Below are 17530 nucleotides of genomic sequence, written 5' to 3' on the forward strand. Positions count from 1 at the left end.
CTGCCATTATTAGCCATGTGAATTCCTATCATCAGAGGTTGTGAGAATTAAGTAGACAGGATGTTTTACATGCCTAGGCTTTTGAAAGATGGTACCTAAGGGTATTTTTTTAATCATATTTTCTCAATTGCAAAGTTACTTTCATTTTAATAAATGCCCTTTGAGGAGAAATAGTGGAAAAAACCTACTACATTAAGTGTATCATTTGTAAACTATGTCCTGATTGGAGAAAGGTAGAAATACAGGGGATGGAAAATGCATCTTAGAGTTAAAGAGTTGTAATGGATTTTAAAACTCTTAACAAGTCAAGTTTTGTGAAACCACTCTTATGATCATAGGTGTATTGTAGGAGATGTTTACTTAACAAGTGCTTGTTGAGCACCTGTTTTGTGCCAGACCATGTTCTAGGCTTGATGATACAGCAGTGAACAGAAGGTCTCTTCCCTCAAAGAGCTTACACACCAGTGGGGACAGAGCAAGCACTGTTAATTCCTGTGAGTTAAGAGCTATGAGGAAAATCAACAGAGTGGCAACATAATGTGAGAAGCTACTAAAGGTTTTAAGCAAGGGAAGTAACATGGTAGGATTCATGTTTTTTGTTTTTTGTGTGTTTGTTTGAGATGGAGGCTTGCTCTGTCGCCATGCTGGAGTGCAGTGGCACGATCTTGGCTCACTGCAACCTCTGCCTCCCCAGTTCAAGTGATTCCCATGCCTCAGCCTTCTGAGTAGCTGGGACTACAGGCGTGCATCACCACGCCCAGCTAATTTTTTGTATTTTAGTAGAGACAGGGTTTCACCATGTTGGCCAGGATGGTCTCGATCTCCTGATCTCTTGATCCGCCTGCCTCGGCCTCCCAAAGTGCTAGGATTACAGGCGTGAGCTACTGTGCCCAACCAGGATTCATGCTTTTAAAACATGAACTTGCTGCTTAAAGGAAGCAGAGAACAGCAAGATGAGCAGTTGTCTAATATCTGTGCTTGACTGGAAGTAGCAGTAGTGTGGAGCAGAGAAGGTGGCTCACAGTGCATAATTCAGTGTGTATTTTAGAAACAGTCAACTAAGCTGACAGATTAGATATAGAGTATAGGGAGAAGGAAGAGAAATCAAGGATGACCCCTAGGCTTTCCATATGAGCCTCTGAGATGTGTTATGTACTGAGGTGTTGAAGATTGGAAAATTAACTGACACAAGACAGATTAATGGAGAAAAAGCTTATTTGTGTGCATGCTAGAGCTTTCAGAAGGAGTAGCTTGCTAACTGGTTATGTAACTAATTTAGTAGGGAAAGGCAGGGGCCCTGTGAGCATAATGGATGGGTTTGTTCAGGAAAGACAAAGGGGAGAAGAACAAGGGAAGATAGCAAAGTTTGTGGTAATGTTTGTTCATTCAGGCACCGATGGTATCTCCCTTCATTGTGACCATAAAGTCCCCAAAGAGAGATTTATGGTAGTTTTACTCTTGGTCTACCAAGGGGAGTAAAAGTTGCCCCAATAGGGAATTTATAGCAGCCTCATTTCCCAGAACTTTTTGCTTTGGGTCAGATAAAGGAAGCCTGAGAAGACTTCTATCTCCATCTGTTGAATCCCAGATGTCTTCAGTTTAATATAATCTTCGTACCATCTCTGGGGTTCTGAGTGGGTCTCCGCAGATCTTCAGCCCAAGTAGCTTTGTTCAGAAGATGCATCTTGCATTGTAACAGGAGGGAACAGAGGAGTTATAAATAGGTACAGACATGGATAGGTTTGTGATTTGTTGGCAGAAAAAGGAGATAATTTCTATCTGAAGTCAGTGCCTGAGAGAACTAGGATTACAGGAGGTTTGAGGAGAGAGTATACATCAATAGTCTAGAAGGAGAACACACTTAGGACCATATAGTAGGATTGTCAGGCAGTTCAAAGTGCAGCCTGTTGTCCCAGTTGTCACATTCTCAGCAAAATACTCTTGCTTTGGTGTAGGTACTGAAAGGGGAGAGAGTAGAGTTCAGTTACTTGGGGTTTGGAGAGGGAGGAGGTGAGCTTGTTAAAGTACAGGTTGAATATCCCTTGTCTGAAATGCTTGGGACCAGAAGTATTTCAGATTTTGGATTTTTTTTAGGTGCTGAAATATTTGCATTGTGTACTTAAAAGTTCAGCATCTCAAATCTGAAATGTTCCAGTGAGCATCATGGAGGTGCTGAAAGAGTCTTGAATTTGGGAGTATTTCAGATTTTAAATCGTCATATTAACCTGTTCTTTGCAAGAGAGTCATTGTAATGAGGCACTTGAGTTAGCCCCTTGGCAATGTGCCAAAGTTGGGTGTAGCTGATCAATTGCTGGAAGCAGAAAAAGCATTAATAAAAGAAACGTTACTGTTGGAGGTGGGGCCTGTGGATGGCCACCCCCTCTCACTGTCTCACTGATACGCTTTCCATAGCCCTTCTTTGTCTAGACCTTGAAGGAGATTGGATATTGTTTGGTTGAGGAGTTTATCCTCTTACAGAATTTTGCAGATCAGAAGGTGGGGTCTCAAGGTCAAATAACTTGCCAATGTCTTCCCAGCTAATGTGGTTAGAGCTGAAAACAATAGCCAAGCCTAATTCTCTGTGTTTTCTCTATGCCACCGTGGTGTTTGTATGGCTGCTAAACTCGTAAATGTTGCAGTTGTAGATTCTTTCAGAACTCAGTGATTGATCTCTTAAATGACAGAGCAAATAGTTAGTGAGCCTTTGGAAGATATTTGGGACCAGCTTAACTCTCTAGTTAATGGATTTGTGAAAGACTGAATTTTTAATACTTGAGTCCTAAATAACTCAAAGTGTTACTGTTTTTAACTCAGAAATGTTTTAGAACTTGGGGGGAAAATGTTGCACTTTCAAAGCTCCATACTGAAATCATAGATTTTGTACAGCATATTTTATAAGGTGTGTTTTTGATGAGTCATCCACTTCTATCCTCTTATTGATTCTTTCACAGATTCCAAATGGAAATACATCAGAGCTTATTTTTAATGCAGTGCATGTAAAAGATGCAGGCTTTTATGTCTGTCGAGTTAATAACAATTTCACCTTTGAATTCAGCCAGTGGTCACAGCTGGATGTTTGCGATGTCCCAGAGAGCTTCCAGAGTAAGTAATGAAAGAAACTGAATGTTAGCATGGGGATTTCCCATATTTTATTTTATTTTAAATGTTTACTTTTAAATAATTTTAAAGTATCAAAAATCATAGCAAAATTTCAATAGGTACTTCATTATAATGTCAACCATTGTTAAGATTTGATCCGTGTGCTTTGTCTTTTTTTTTTAATTTAGTTATTGGTTTTGTTTGTTTGTTTGTTTGTTTGTTTGTTTGTTTGTTTTTTAAGACAAAGTCTTACTTTGTTGCCCAGGCTAGAGTGCAGTGGTGCCATCTGATCTCAGCTCACTGCAACCTCTGCCTTCCAGGTTCATGTGATTCCTCCTCCCTCAGCCTCCGGAGTAGCTGGGATTACGGGCACGTGCTATCACACCCAGGTAATTTTTGTATTTTTAGTAGAAGTGGGGTTTCACCATGTTGGCCAGGCTGGTCTCAAACTCCTGACCTCAGGTGATCCACCTGCCTCGGCCTCCCAAAGTGCTGGGATTACAGGTATGAGCCAACATGCCCGGCCTAATTTGTCTTTCTCTGTGTGTGTGCGGGTGTGCGTGTACGCGCACACACACACACGTATACGTGTGTGCAGATACCTTAGGATGATATAGACATAGACAGGCCTTTGTCTGGTCTCTGCCATGGACCTCTTCAAGTTTGCCTTCCTTCATGGTCCATTACTCTGCTCTCACACACGGCACCTATACTCAACTTAGTTTCTCCCTGCTGCTTCCATTGTCTCGAAAATGCCTTGCATATTCACACTCCACATCTTTGCATCAGTTCTTCCTTCCATCTTGAATACCTTTTCTGCCTGGCATACTCTTATGACTCTTTCAAGCCTTGGCTCCCTCTACTCCCTTGGCATTCTGATTTTACCTCTATTATAGAACTCATTGCATTGCTTTTGAAATTATTTGTTAGCTAGCTGTCTGAGCAGTATAGGGATAAGGAGTTTTCTTTTCTCTTTCTAGTTCTTAGAACAAAGCCTGGCAGGTAGTAGTCGCTCATCAGTTATGCAGTTCAGTGACCACCCTCATGAGGCACAGCCTTGGGCTTTGGTGTTAAAGCTGTTTTAAACTAAGCATAAGAGAGAGCCCCTGACTCCAGATTACTTACACAACTATCAGAAAAGATTATCTGTTGCAATAGAAAGCAGGAAGACTTTCTTGCTACCACCTCTTTCTCCCAAAAATTAATCTTTTGAACATATTTCTATATTTTGATTGTTTATATTGTCAGGCTTGTCTCCCTATTTAACGGAACTCCTGAAGGGAAAGTCTGGTTCTTAATAATCTTTCGTAAAACCAAACACTTAATAACCAATAGCACTCGGTAGGTGTTTATTGACAGAATGAAGAACCAGGGTGAATTCTGTTTAACAAAGCAGAGACAGATATATTTCCGTCAATAACATTTAATATTCTTACATTTAAAGCACAAATTCAAAGCTATCTAAAAATCTCTGAAGGGTTCTTGATATCTAAAACTTACTTTTCCTTATTTAAGAAACAGATTGTGGACCTGGCATGGTAGCTCACACCTGTAATCCCAGTACTTTGGGAGGCTGGGGTTCTGGGGCGGGTGAATCACTTGAGGCCAGGGGTTCAAGACCACGCTGGGCAACATGGCAAAACCCTATCTCTGCAAAAAAAATTAGTCGGGCCTGACGGTGCACACCTGTAGTCCCAGCTACTTGGGAGGCTGAGGTTCGAGGATCACTCAAGCCCAGGAGGCAGAGGTTGCAGTGAGCTGAGATCACACCAGTGCACTCTAGCCTGGGTGGCATAGCAAGACCCTGTCTCAAAAAATAAGAAAAAGAAACACATTGTGAAACTAACATCATGGAAAAATGCTGTTTCCTGAAGTTACTCACAAATACTAAATGTGATCGTTATAAAAAGTAGATCAGTAGATAAACACATAGCATTTAAGACCTGACAGTCTTGAGTTCTATAATTCGGATGTGAATCAAGAAGAGGTCAGTTTGTTATGGATTTGAATGTTGTGGTCTCCAGTTTTGTAGGAGAAAAAACTCTCATGTGGTAGTCTTGCTGCTCACTTTTCAATTCTTTTCCATACTGCATATTTTTCTCTCCAAACTATTGTATTGTTCCTAAAAAATTATGTTGTGGAAAAAAAAACGCTAGCATTGATGTCAGCACTAAAGGCCGTGTAGTGTATCATTCACTGCAAGGAAACATTCATCAGACTGCTTTGCTACTCCCTCTACTTCATCTTTTTATTTCAATAACTAGCATTGATCAAGGCAAAAAAAACAGTATACTCAAGAGTCGTTGTCAGGTATTATTTTATTCGGTGCACAATCAAGAACCATGTTCTTTGTTGTATTTGCTGGACAAAAAGAAGAGTAGGGAGGGAAACACACTTTTTGTTAAAAGAGTTAAAATGCTGCTTTCATTCTTTCACTTTAGCCTTTCTTAAACTCAAATAGCAATAAAGTTATTGAGAAATAAAATATCAGCTGGGCGCAGTGCCTCACACCTGTAATCCCAGCACTTTGGGAGGCTGAGGTGGGTGGATCACAAGGTCAGGAGTTTGAGACCAACCTGACCAACATGGTGAAACCCTGTCTTTACTAAAAATACAAAAATTAGCTGGGCATGGTGGCGTGTGCCTATAATCCCAGCTACTCAGGATGCTGAGGCTGTAGAATTGCTTGAACCCAGAGGGCGGAAGTTGCGGTGAGCCAAGATCACGTCATGGCACTCCAGCCTGGGTAACAGAGCGAGACTCCATCTCAAAAGCAAAAAGAGGAAATATCACCATTTTCTTTAAAGAAAAAATACCTCATGCACCTCTGTATTAGCCCATTCTCACACTGCTGTAGAGATACTACCTGCGACTGGGTAATTTATAAACAGAAGAGTTTAAATTGACTCACAGTTCCACATGGCTGGGAGGCCTCAGGAAACTTACAATCATGGTGGAAGGTGAAAAGAAAGCAAGGCATGTCTTACATGGTGGCAGGAGGGAGAGAGAGCAAACGGGAAATGCCAGACATGTAAATAACCAGATCTGTGAGAACTCACCGTCACGAGAACAGCATGGGAGAAACTGCCGCCATGATCCAGTCGCTTCCCACCTCGTCCCTCCCTCAACATGTGGGGATTACAATTCTAGATGAAATTTGGTTGGGGACACAGCCAACCCATATCAACATTTCTCAATTTTATTTAACTTTTTTATCCCATTTTTATTAAGGGGTAATTTATATACAATACAATGTATAGATACTACGTGTACAGTCCAGTGAGTTTTAACATGTATATATAACATTGGTATATGTATCTATTTAACATATGTATAGTCATTGACTAGATATTTTATATTCAGCTTCTTCCACTCAGCATAATGTTTTTAAGATTTACTCATGTTGTTCAGTGTATCATTAGGCAGTCCTGTCTTTTTACTGAGTAATATTCCATTGTATGAATTGACTAGGTTTGTTTGTTCATTCTCCTGTTGATAGACATTTAGTTTGTGTCCAGTTTTGGAATATTATGAATAAAGCTACGATGAACATTCTCATACAAGGCCTTTTCTGGACATACATTTTATTTCTCCTGGATAGTTGCATAGAAGTGGAATTGCTGAATCATAGCGTGGATATATGTTTAATTTTTCTTAACTGCCAAAGCTTCCAAAATAGTTTACCGTTTTGCATTACCACCAACAGGGTATGAGAATTCAGGCTACTCGCCCCATATATTGGCCAACATTGGTTGTTAGCTCTTATTGATGAATTAAGCTTTTGGTCATTATGAAATGCTCCTTTATCTCTGGTAATCCTCTTTGTCTTGAAGTTTACTTTGTGTGATACTAATGTAGCCATGGAAGCTTTCTTTTTTGTTTTGTTTTGAGAGGGGGTCTCACTCTGTCACCAAGGTTGGAGTGCAGTGGCATGATCTTGGCTCACTGCAACCTCTGCCTCCCAGGCTCAAATGATCCTCCTATCTCAGCCTCCCGAGTAACGGGGACCACACACATGTACCACCATACCTGGCTAATTGTTTGTATTTTTGGTAGAGACGGGATTTCATCATGTTGCCCAGGCTGGTCTCGACCTTTGAGCCCGCCTCGGCCTCCCAAAGTGCTGGGATTACTGGCGTGAGCCACCATGCCTGGCCAGCACCATGGTAGCTTTCTTGAGCTTTTTTGTATGGTATATATTTTTCATTATTTTAATTTGGAATGTCTTTTTTTAAAGTTTCATTTTAGATGACAGAATACAGATAAGTGTTGCTTTTTGCTCTAGTCTAGAAAAAAGTTGCTTTTAAGGTGTTTAGACCATTTACATATAATGTGATTATGTTTAAGTCTGACATTTTGGTGTTTGTTTTCAGTTAGTTTCATTTGTTCTCTTTTGATCCTCCTTTCCTGCCCTCTTTTGGACTGGGATTACAGGTGTGAGCCACCGCACCCGGCCAAAAGAGCATTTTTTAATATTCCATTGTATCTCCTTTATTGACTTTAGCTATGCCTTAGTGTTATTTTTAGTGGCTGTTTGAGAGATTACAGTATGCCTCTTTAGCTTATTGTGGTAAACCTTTACATATTCAACCTTAAAATATAAGAACCTTATATAGCATACTTTCATTGTGCCCCCCATTGTACATTTGTTGTCATATGTTTTACTTCTACATTTACTTTTAACCAATCTTATAAAGATACATATGTGTATATAATTTTTTGTTGTTGTGGAGACAGAGTCTCACTCTATCACCCAGACTGAAGTGCAGTGCCGCGATCTTGGCTCACTGCAACCTCTGCCGCCCAGGTTCAACTGATTCTCCTGCCTCAGCCTCCCAAGTAGCTGGGATAAAAGGTGCCTGCCACCGCGCCCGGGTACATTTTTGTATTTTTAGTAGAAACGGCGTTTCACCATCTTGGCTGGACTGGTCTTGAACTCCTGACCTCGTGATCCATTGGCCTCGGCCTCCCAAGCTGCTGGGATTTCAGGCATGAGCCACTGCGCCCAGCGCACGTGTGTGTAATTTTTAAAGATTTTGTTTAAAATATTCACTGACATAGTTACCTATTGTGGCACTCTTGAGTCTTTCCTTCTGACCCAGGTTGCTATCAAGTAAAATTTCCCTTCTGGCTGAAGAATTCCTTTTAACACTTCTTATGGTTCAGGTCTGCTGTTTTTCTGTAATAATTTGTAAAAATTATTTGTGAAATAATTTGTAAGCAAATTTGCTCAGCATTTGAATTCTGTTAATCTCTTTGTCTTCATTTTTGAAGGATATTTTCATTGTGTATAGAATTTTAGAGGTGTGTTGGTTTGTTTTCACCACTTTAAAGAGACTATTCCATTGTCTTTTGGCCTCGGCCTCCATTGTTTATCATGGAAATTTATTTATTCCTTTTATAATTGCTCCCTTGAATTTTTCCTGCTTGGAGTTCTCTGATTCTTGGACCTGTAAGTTGTTATCTTTCATCAATTTTGAATCATTTTTAGCCATAATCTCCAAATATTTTTCTTCTGCTTTCTTTATGGGACTCTAATTATTAATGTATGTTAGACTATTTGATATTGTCCCACAGGTCTTGTAAGCCCTGTCTTTTTTTCTTTCTTTCCTTCACTTTATCTCTATTTCCAGTTGGATTTCTTTTAACCTGTTTTCAGGATTACTGATCCTTTTCTCTGGTGTGACCAGTCTGCTGGTAAGCCCATCAAATGCACTGATGAGTGAAAATCTTGATATTTGAAATTTCTGTTATTTCCATTTGGCTCTTTTTTTTTCTTCAATTTCTCACTGCTGAAATTGTAAGTTGGCCACCATCTTCTGTGCAAGTTGATTAACTGCCTTTCTCACCAGATCCTTTAAGATGTTTGTCTTTGAGTTAATGTGAGTTAATCTGATAATTCCAGAATGTAGGCCAGCCGTGCTTTTCTTTCTTTTTCTTTTCTTTTTCTTCTTCTTCTTCTTTTTTTTTTTTTTTTTGAGACGGAGTCTCGCACTGTCACCCAGGCTGGAGTGCAGTGGCCGGATCTCAGCTCACTGCAAGCTCCGCCTCCCAGGTTGACGCCATTCTCCTGCCTCAGCCTCCCGAGTAGCTGGGACTACAGGCGCCCGCCACCTCGCCCACCTAGTTTTTTTTGTATTTTTTATTAGAGACAGGGTTTCACCGTGTTAGCCAGGATAGTCTCGATCTCCTGACCTCGGGATCCGCCCATCTCGGCCTCCCAAAGTGCTGGGATTACAGGCTTGAGCCACCGCGCCTGGCCTTTTTTTTTTTTTTTTTTGTCAAGTAAACATGGTTTATTTTAGAAATCTGAGACTATTTCAACATTAGGAAAATTTTTTAAATTATACTTTTAAGTTCTGGGATACATGTACAGAACATGCAGGTTTATTACATAGGCATACACATGCCATGGTGGTTTGCTGCACCCATCAACCTGCCATCTACATTAGGTATTTCTCCTAATGCTATCCCTCCCCTAGCTTCCCACCCGCCGACAGGGTTACATTTTCTTTCTTCTTCATAAGTCTTATCATTATTCAATGGTGAACATTGAGTATAAAAGAAAAATAGCATTAACATATGAGATTAACATATTACACATTAACATATAACAGAGATTGAAATTAATATTTTTATGCCCAGGAACTAGGCACACCCCTTGTAATGGCTACTAGAATAGGGGTATGAGTCCATCCTATTTGTAGTTGTTATGTCTGGGCTTTAGATATATTCAATTTACTACTGATGGAATTGAGGGTGGAATGAGGATTTCCCTTTGGCAGGACTGAGATTGACATATCGAGAAGACTTCAAGAATCTGTTTTACAGCTCTAGTGCCAAACTGCAAGAGATCTCTCTTCACTTTACATCCAGAGTCTCAGCTTATTGAACCACTGAAGCATTTTTGTTCTCCAACTCTACCCTTGTCTCTTCTATGTCTCAGGGGGGTCTGAGACACCCTGCCTAGCTGCCCTGCCCCCAGCCAGCCTTGGAAAGCAAAGGCATTGCACTCACTGAGGACCTCATGGGCCTCCAAGGGTTTCCCTCAGCCTTAAACAGGCCCTGTGGACCTGCACTTCACAGGTGATCTTTTAGCTCTCCTCTCCTCCTTAGCCTTCTGCAAGAGCACTTGAGAAGGGCCCAAGAGAAGGAGTTGGTGAGGAAGGCAGAATCTTTGCAGGTGGGGTTCCTTGAGGATCTAATTGGTCATGCCTGCAAGGGGTGACCAGCCATCTGGTTTGCCCAGGACTTTCCTACTCTTCGCACTTTTAAGTGCTGCATTCTGGGAAACCTTTCTGTCCTAGGCAAACTGAGACCACTGGTTACCCTAATGCCAGCTCACACACTGCTTTTAAAATTTTGTAAAACATTGAGTTTTACCCTTCCTTGTCAGCTCAGTTCTAAAGGCATTAGGTGGGGCCAAACATGGTAGACATTTGTGTGGGGTGGGAGGGGGTGGGAGGAACTGGGATGGACTGGGATGACCCAGAGCAGGATATCAAAGCCCAGGTAAGGTGTCCGTGTGGGAGTGGAGCAGTTTCCAGAAATAATCCTGATGAATTAAGAGAGCAATGTATATCTTTCTAGACTATTTCTGTGCATGTAATAATATATTTATAAATGGAATCATATTCATTCAATGAATATTATTGATCACCTGTAATGTGTTAGACACTGAGTTACATAATGGAAACTTGTTGCATAAAATTGACAAGCTCTTTGCCTTCTGGGAACTTAAAGAGTATTAAATGAGCCAGGCGCGGTGGCTCAAGCCTGTAATCCCAGCACTTTGGGAGGCCGAGACCATCCTGGCGAACACGGTGAAACCCCGTCTCTACTAAAAAATACAAAAAACTAGCCAGGTGAGGTGGCGGGCGCCTGTAGTCCCAGCTACTCAGGAGGCTGAGGCAGGAGAATGGCGTAAACCCGGGAGGTGGAGCTTGCAGTGAGCTGAGATCCGGCCACTGCACTCCAGCCTGGGTGACAGAGCGAGACTCTCTCTCAAAAAAAAAAAAAAAAAAAGAGTGTTAAATGAGTGTTAAATAAATGATTTCTAATATCTGCCTGGGGTAGAAATGTTAGTGATAACTCATCTGTATTTATTCAGTGTGGGTTACAAAACTTATTTCAGTATGTCAAAGAATGGAAGGAACATAGAGCTTTCCATGTTGAATGCCAATATCACTCAAGATGTTTATAAGTTGTTTGCCTCCATCAAAAAGATTCTGCAGGCAAACACATTTGGAAGGCACTTGAACTATATTCCTCTCCTTAACTAACAATGCATACTAGCACTTTGAAAACTTTGAGAAGTCCTGCAGTTGAGAAATGTGTTTAATCTTGTTTAACCCAGAATTTTGTAAAGTTATTTGTCCACAGCATTCTTTTGGCCACAGAATATCTCTTAACATTTCTATGAGTGCTACAGTTTTTTGAAACAGTTTGGGAAATGTTATTAAAGATTGTAACAAATGAAGGGGGAATTTGACACATCTTTTTTTTTTAATTATAGGAAAATTTTATTTTTATTTTTAACCTAGAGATTTTATTTTTTTCTTTTAATTTAAGGAAGTGTTGATGACGTCTCTGAATCCAAGTTGCAAATCTGTGTTGAACCAACTTCCCAAAAGCTGATGCCAGGCAGCACATTGGTTTTACAGTGTGTTGCTGTTGGAAGCCCTATTCCTCACTACCAGTGGTTCAAAAATGAATTACCGTTAACACATGAGACCAAAAAGCTATACATGGTAGGAAGTTGATTTTGGGGGCATTTGGGGGAGTTAACATGTAAAACAAATGGTACAATTGAAATATAAGGTAAACATTAAAACTCATATCCTTTCAGATGTTTTAATGTTTTCAATATTTTTATTTAAAGTCCCTTATGATTTCATATTAACTAACTCTTATATTTGCTAAAGTGCTAGAATTCAACTCAGGCTTATATGTAAAACGTCAAATAGTATTGCATGAAACTCAGCACTGTTGGAATCATTACAACATTTACTTACTGGTATTTAACCTGATGAATGGAGCTAATGTAACAATGTCTAAAGCCTTCTGAGATGTTATGTTTTGCAGGGTATTTTTAAAACACAATGACTTTTTCTCCAAGCCATTAAAATTGAAGAGGAAGTACTGACATGTTCTAATATTGATATAGGTGCCTTATGTGGATTTGGAACACCAAGGAACCTACTGGTGTCATGTATATAATGATCGAGACAGTCAAGATAGCAAGAAGGCAGAAATCATCATAGGTAAGAAGTATTTCCCCAGTGTTCTGACAAGTGGACTATAATATAAGCTATATAAACTGCAACGTTTAAGCAAAGGAAATTATACTTTTTACCCCATACTATTTAATGATGTGTTAAGTATTAGAAGTTATATTATTTATATTGAAATTTGAAAGAATGCATACTGAAATCATAATCTAGGTTCACAGAAAGCAAAAAGAATCAGGGAAAAAGGCCATTTTATTTAGATTATCTTAGTTATAGTTTATTTTCAACATTTATGATAAAATATGTATTCTTTAAAGCTTTAGCTACAAAAAACTTGATTCAGTGGAAAAAGATTTTTGGCCAGGTGCAGTAGCTCACACCTGTAAAATCCCATCACTTTTGGAGGCCAAAGGTTGGTGGTTCATTTGAGCCCAGGAGTTTGAGACCAGCCTGGGCAACATAGTGCGACTCCATCCCTAATACCAATAGATAAATAAATTAGCTAGGCATGGTAGCATGCACCTGGTACCAGTGTTTGGGAGGCTAAGATGGGAGGATTGCTTCAGGCTGGGAGGTTGAATTAAAAATAATAATAATAAAAAGATTTTTTAATAAAACATTTTTAAAAACAAACATACACATATAAAGGAAAGAAAGGTATTAATCAACAATCCCATTATTAACCTCATAATTTGGGAATTTGTTATATTTCAGCTTAATATATTTAAAGTTATATTGTTCATAGTAGGAGGTATTGATGCATGTGTTGGTTTGCCAACATATCTCTATGATATTTATCTCTGTTTGCTTGACGGCCACCCTTCTTAAGATCATGAATTACAATATATTCAAATTTGTTTTTTCTGAAACAAGGAAGAACAGATGAGGCAGTGGAGTGCACTGAAGGTAGTGTAAGTCTTTGGTTTGAAACCAAATCTCCTGCATGCTAGTTACTCTTGGGATTGGTGGAGTGCTCTTAGCTTACTGAGTGCAGTGATGGAAAAAATACTAGCTGTAAGAAATGATTTTGATTGAAGAATATTGTATTTTAATCTTCGAAGTTTTATAAATGGACAGACACGATTAAATTGACACACTATTACAATAACTAATCTTCAGTTGACTTTCTATTAATATTACATATAAGAACAAAGTTCCTGCATTTGTATCTTTTGAGTAGTGAAAATTTGCAACTAATTTTTAATGTTAATTTTTATCTACATAAAATTTATTAAAAAGATAAGTGGCTATATGATCATGGATATTTGTTCTAGATTATTTTGTCTGTCCTTTAGCCATGATTAGATGCTCTCAAATGAAATTTAGTTTTTATAAAAGTTTTAGGAGAGGAAATTTGTTTAACATATGTTTTATGAAATATTAAATATTCTGTATGAATATAAAATTGATCAGGATTTTTTGAAGCTACAAGACTTTAGATAATCTACCATGTCACCTTTATCATAATATGTAAAGGGAACTGAAAATCTGTTTCAACATAAACTTCTAATTTTTTTTAATTAGCCGAAGCATTGTACGTAAATTATAATGAGTAAATATTAAAACGTGGATCATCTTTCCTTGGTGTGATGTCACATTGTTTTGCAAAATGAGATTTGTGGATGGCAAAGTATTTTTTTCAATTTCTGCCTCTTTAGTCCATAAGCTTAGGCTCTATTTGGGTAAAGTAAGGAAATAATGTTAAATTTACATTTTCTGATTTTCCTGTCCTTTGTGTCTCTGTAGTATCACTTTGAAATACTATAATTACTGTTTTCATCCTAATGTATAGTTGCGAACAAGAATTCTCTCTTGTAAGGGAGTTATAATTCGATGATCTGTTAACTCTGTTTGAGGGAAGCCATGTGAAGAAATCCTAATCGAACTCCTCTTCCTCTCTCAATCCTTTTTGCCTAATTGCATGGTTTTTAAGACTTCCTAAAGTTGGTAACCTCTAAGAATAAATATAAGCTAGCACTGCTGTTTGGCTCCAGGATGATGCATGTGAATTACCACCTTGCTGTGCTGCTTCTATACCTGCAATATTCTCTATAATTTTTGCAGTAGCAAGCACACTATTAAATAATAATTTTCAGATAACTCTATTTAGAACACATAAAGATGAAAATCCAGTTATGAAGTTTCTCCAGAAGTCTCAGATGAAAAAATTAGATCCAAATTATTTTTCAGTGAAAGTTCACAAAGTTGAGAATTGCATATGAACAGTGTCCTTTATTATATATATATATATATTTTACCTATAGAGCATGGTGTCGTCTGTTGCATTTTGTGTATTTTGTTCAAGATACTTGATCAGACTATTCAGCCATAAAAAAGGAATGAAATTATGTCATTTGCAGCCACATGGTTGAAACAGTCATTATGTTGAGTGAAATAAGCCAGGCACAGAAAGACAAATAGCATACGTTCTTACTTATATATGGGAGCTAAAAAAGTCGATCTCATGAAGGTAGAGAGTAGATTAAGACTGGGAAGAGGCTTGGAGGTGGATGAAGAGAGGTTGGTTAATAGGTACAGACCTGCAGTTAGAGGGAATAAGTTCTAGTGTTTGATAGCACAGTAGGGTGACAATAGGTAACAACTATTTACCATGTCTTTCAAAATAGCTAGAAGTGAAATGTTCCCCACACAAAGAAATAAGTGTCTGAGATGATGGATATCCTAAATACCCTGATTTGATCATTATACATTATATGCATGTGTCAAAATATCATATGTATCCCATAAATATGTACAATTATTATGTTTAAATGAGAAGAAGGTACTTGATCAGGATGAGGGGTGCGGGTTGAATAGGTGGATTTTTTTAGGGCAGTGCAACTATTCTATATGATTAATGATGAATACATTTATACAAATTTTAATAATTTAAGAGGTCAGAGGAGGGGAGTCCTAAGATGGAATGGAGACTATGAGAAAAGAACCTAACTGTATTGCAAATGTATGATACAGCCTCACTGAAGAGGGGTGAAAGAGTATTGTGCTGCCTACCTAAGTAACTAAGTAACTGGGAATGAGTTGAGCCTAATACTGAAGGCAAAAAAAATTGCACATAACCCATGTGCTAACTCAGACCTTCTTCAATTGATTTTATGTAACATATAAGAATAAAGTTTCTACATTTAAAAAGTATGAATAGTATATAACATTTGTAATTTATTGTTAATGTTAATTTTTATCTTCATAAAACTTGAAAAAATAGATGGCTGTAATGTCAATGCTTATTTTACCTATCCATTGGCCATGATAAGATGTCCCATGGGGGTACAGGTTACTTCTGAAACCACTGTTTCTCCCCAAAAACACCGTACACCTTGAGAAACTATGAATCTAACCATGAGAAAAACATCAAATCTCAGTTGAGTGACATTCTGCAAAATACCTGACAGTTACTCCTCAAAACTGTCACTGTAATCACAAACAAGGAACACCTGAGCAAGTGTCACAACCAAGAAGATACAAGCCTAAGGAGACACAAGCAGTTGTAATGTGAGATCCTGAATGGAGTCCCTGAGCAAAAAAGACCATTAATGATTCATTAGTTGTGACAAATATACTATTCTAGCATAAGACGTGACAAATACACTATGCTAACATAAGATGTTAATAATAGGCCGGGCGCGGTGGCTCACGCCTGTAATCCCAGCACTTTGGGAGGCCGAGATGGGCAGATCACGAGGTCAGGAGATCGAGACCATCCTGGCTAACACGGTGAAACCCCGTCTCTACTAAAAAAAAAAAATACAAAAAATTAGCCGGGTGTGGTGGCGGGCGCCTGTAGTCCCAGCTACTTCGGAGGCTGAGCCAGGAGAATGGCGTGAACCTGGGAGGCGGAGCCTGCAGTGAGCCGAGATCGCGCCACTGCACTCCAGCCTGGGCGACAGAGCAAGACTCCTTCTCAAAAAAAAAAAAAAGATGTTAATAATAGAGAAATTAGGTATGGGGTATATAGGAACTCTCTGCACTACCTTCACAGTACTGTAAACCTTAAAATGTTCTAAAATTAAAAGTTGACTTAAAAAAAAATCATTTGAGATTACTGGTTTTAATTGGCCAGAATATCTAAAACTATGAATAAATTATGAAAGAGCCTAGTTTTTGTCACTTAATGAAAACATTGATAGCTTCGAAGTCCTAAATGATAAGCACAGCAATATTCACTATTCTTTGCTATTCAGTATTTGCATGGCTTCTTCATTTAATTTGAAAAGTTGTAAACTGATAAAACACTATTGCATGATTCACTGGCTCAAAGCTACTTTGATTAGTCTTACTATTTATGCTAAACTGGCATTTAGATTACTTAGTCTGTTTTCTCTTATTTTGTTTTAGATGAATTAAATAATCTTGGTCATCCTGGTGAGTAATATAAACATAAAACTTTAGTTTTAGATTTTTAAATTGTTGAATGCAGTAAAGATACCATAGGTACTCTTTTGCTATAGTAATACTAGTAACTTTTTTCTCTTTATTTAAATAATATAATTTAAGGTTGAAATTAACTACATGAAGTACAATTTTATGCAAGTGATACATTAAAAATATTTTAGGTTATAAAACTGTAAGGGTAGAAAAAAAGTGTTTGAGGTAACATAAAACCTCAATGTATTTTTTATCATTGTGTGTTACTCCTTATATCATAACAAGGAAGTTAATGGGGGAAGTACATGATCTTTAATCTGAAAGCAGGAAGCAGTGTTTGACAGAGTGACAGGGGTAACATTTCTGAACTGATCAGACCCCTGGGACCTTCTTTTCGGTTCCTCAGTCATACAGTTTATTTGAACTAGTTGGGTGGGTGCCTATATCTGGAGTAAGAAGTGTGTTTATGGGGATCATTGGCACCGTACAGGTGGGTTGGTCAGTGACCATTTCTTAATGAGTGACAGTTGTCAAGAGTATGCAGAACCCTGTAGGCTAATTTTAATTAGAACAGATTTCTAACAAGCCTTCAACTGAGATAAAAGGCATATCAACAGTGAGAACTACATGAAGACACAGGATATCAACACAGTGTAGGCTTTCTGAAAGACAATGGTGGAACCTGTGAATAGATCTGAAAATAAAACCTTTCAGGAGTAGATTAAGAAGGTGGTTATGTCATTTAATATTTGTAGAAAGCACTATTACTTCTCTACTTATTTCTTACTATTTTAGCATCATTACTAGTTTGCTTAGTG

At 38.4% G+C, this 17530-nt stretch overlaps 1 protein-coding gene across 6 annotated transcripts in view; it reads left to right on the plus strand.

Moving 5' to 3' along the window:
- Nucleotides 1–17530, plus strand: part of MALT1 (MALT1 paracaspase) — an 87698-nt gene that overhangs the window by 27130 nt on the left and 43038 nt on the right. For 2 of the 6 annotated variants that reach the window (XM_030925847.1, XM_030925852.1), the window contains exons 4-9: nucleotides 2952–3102; nucleotides 3420–3488; nucleotides 11671–11849; nucleotides 12266–12362; nucleotides 13203–13235; nucleotides 16683–16709. In XM_030925847.1, coding sequence (XP_030781707.1) covers nucleotides 2952–3102; nucleotides 3420–3488; nucleotides 11671–11849; nucleotides 12266–12362; nucleotides 13203–13235; nucleotides 16683–16709 — 556 coding nt within the window. The remainder of the gene's footprint in view (nucleotides 1–2951; nucleotides 3103–3419; nucleotides 3489–11670; nucleotides 11850–12265; nucleotides 12363–13202; nucleotides 13236–16682; nucleotides 16710–17530) is intronic. The other 4 variants (XM_030925848.1, XM_030925853.1, XM_030925849.1 and 1 more) reach the window with 3 other exon arrangements.

Source organism: Rhinopithecus roxellana, chromosome 21 (genome assembly GCF_007565055.1).
Source record: "Rhinopithecus roxellana isolate Shanxi Qingling chromosome 21, ASM756505v1, whole genome shotgun sequence".
NCBI lineage: Eukaryota > Metazoa > Chordata > Mammalia > Primates > Cercopithecidae > Rhinopithecus > Rhinopithecus roxellana.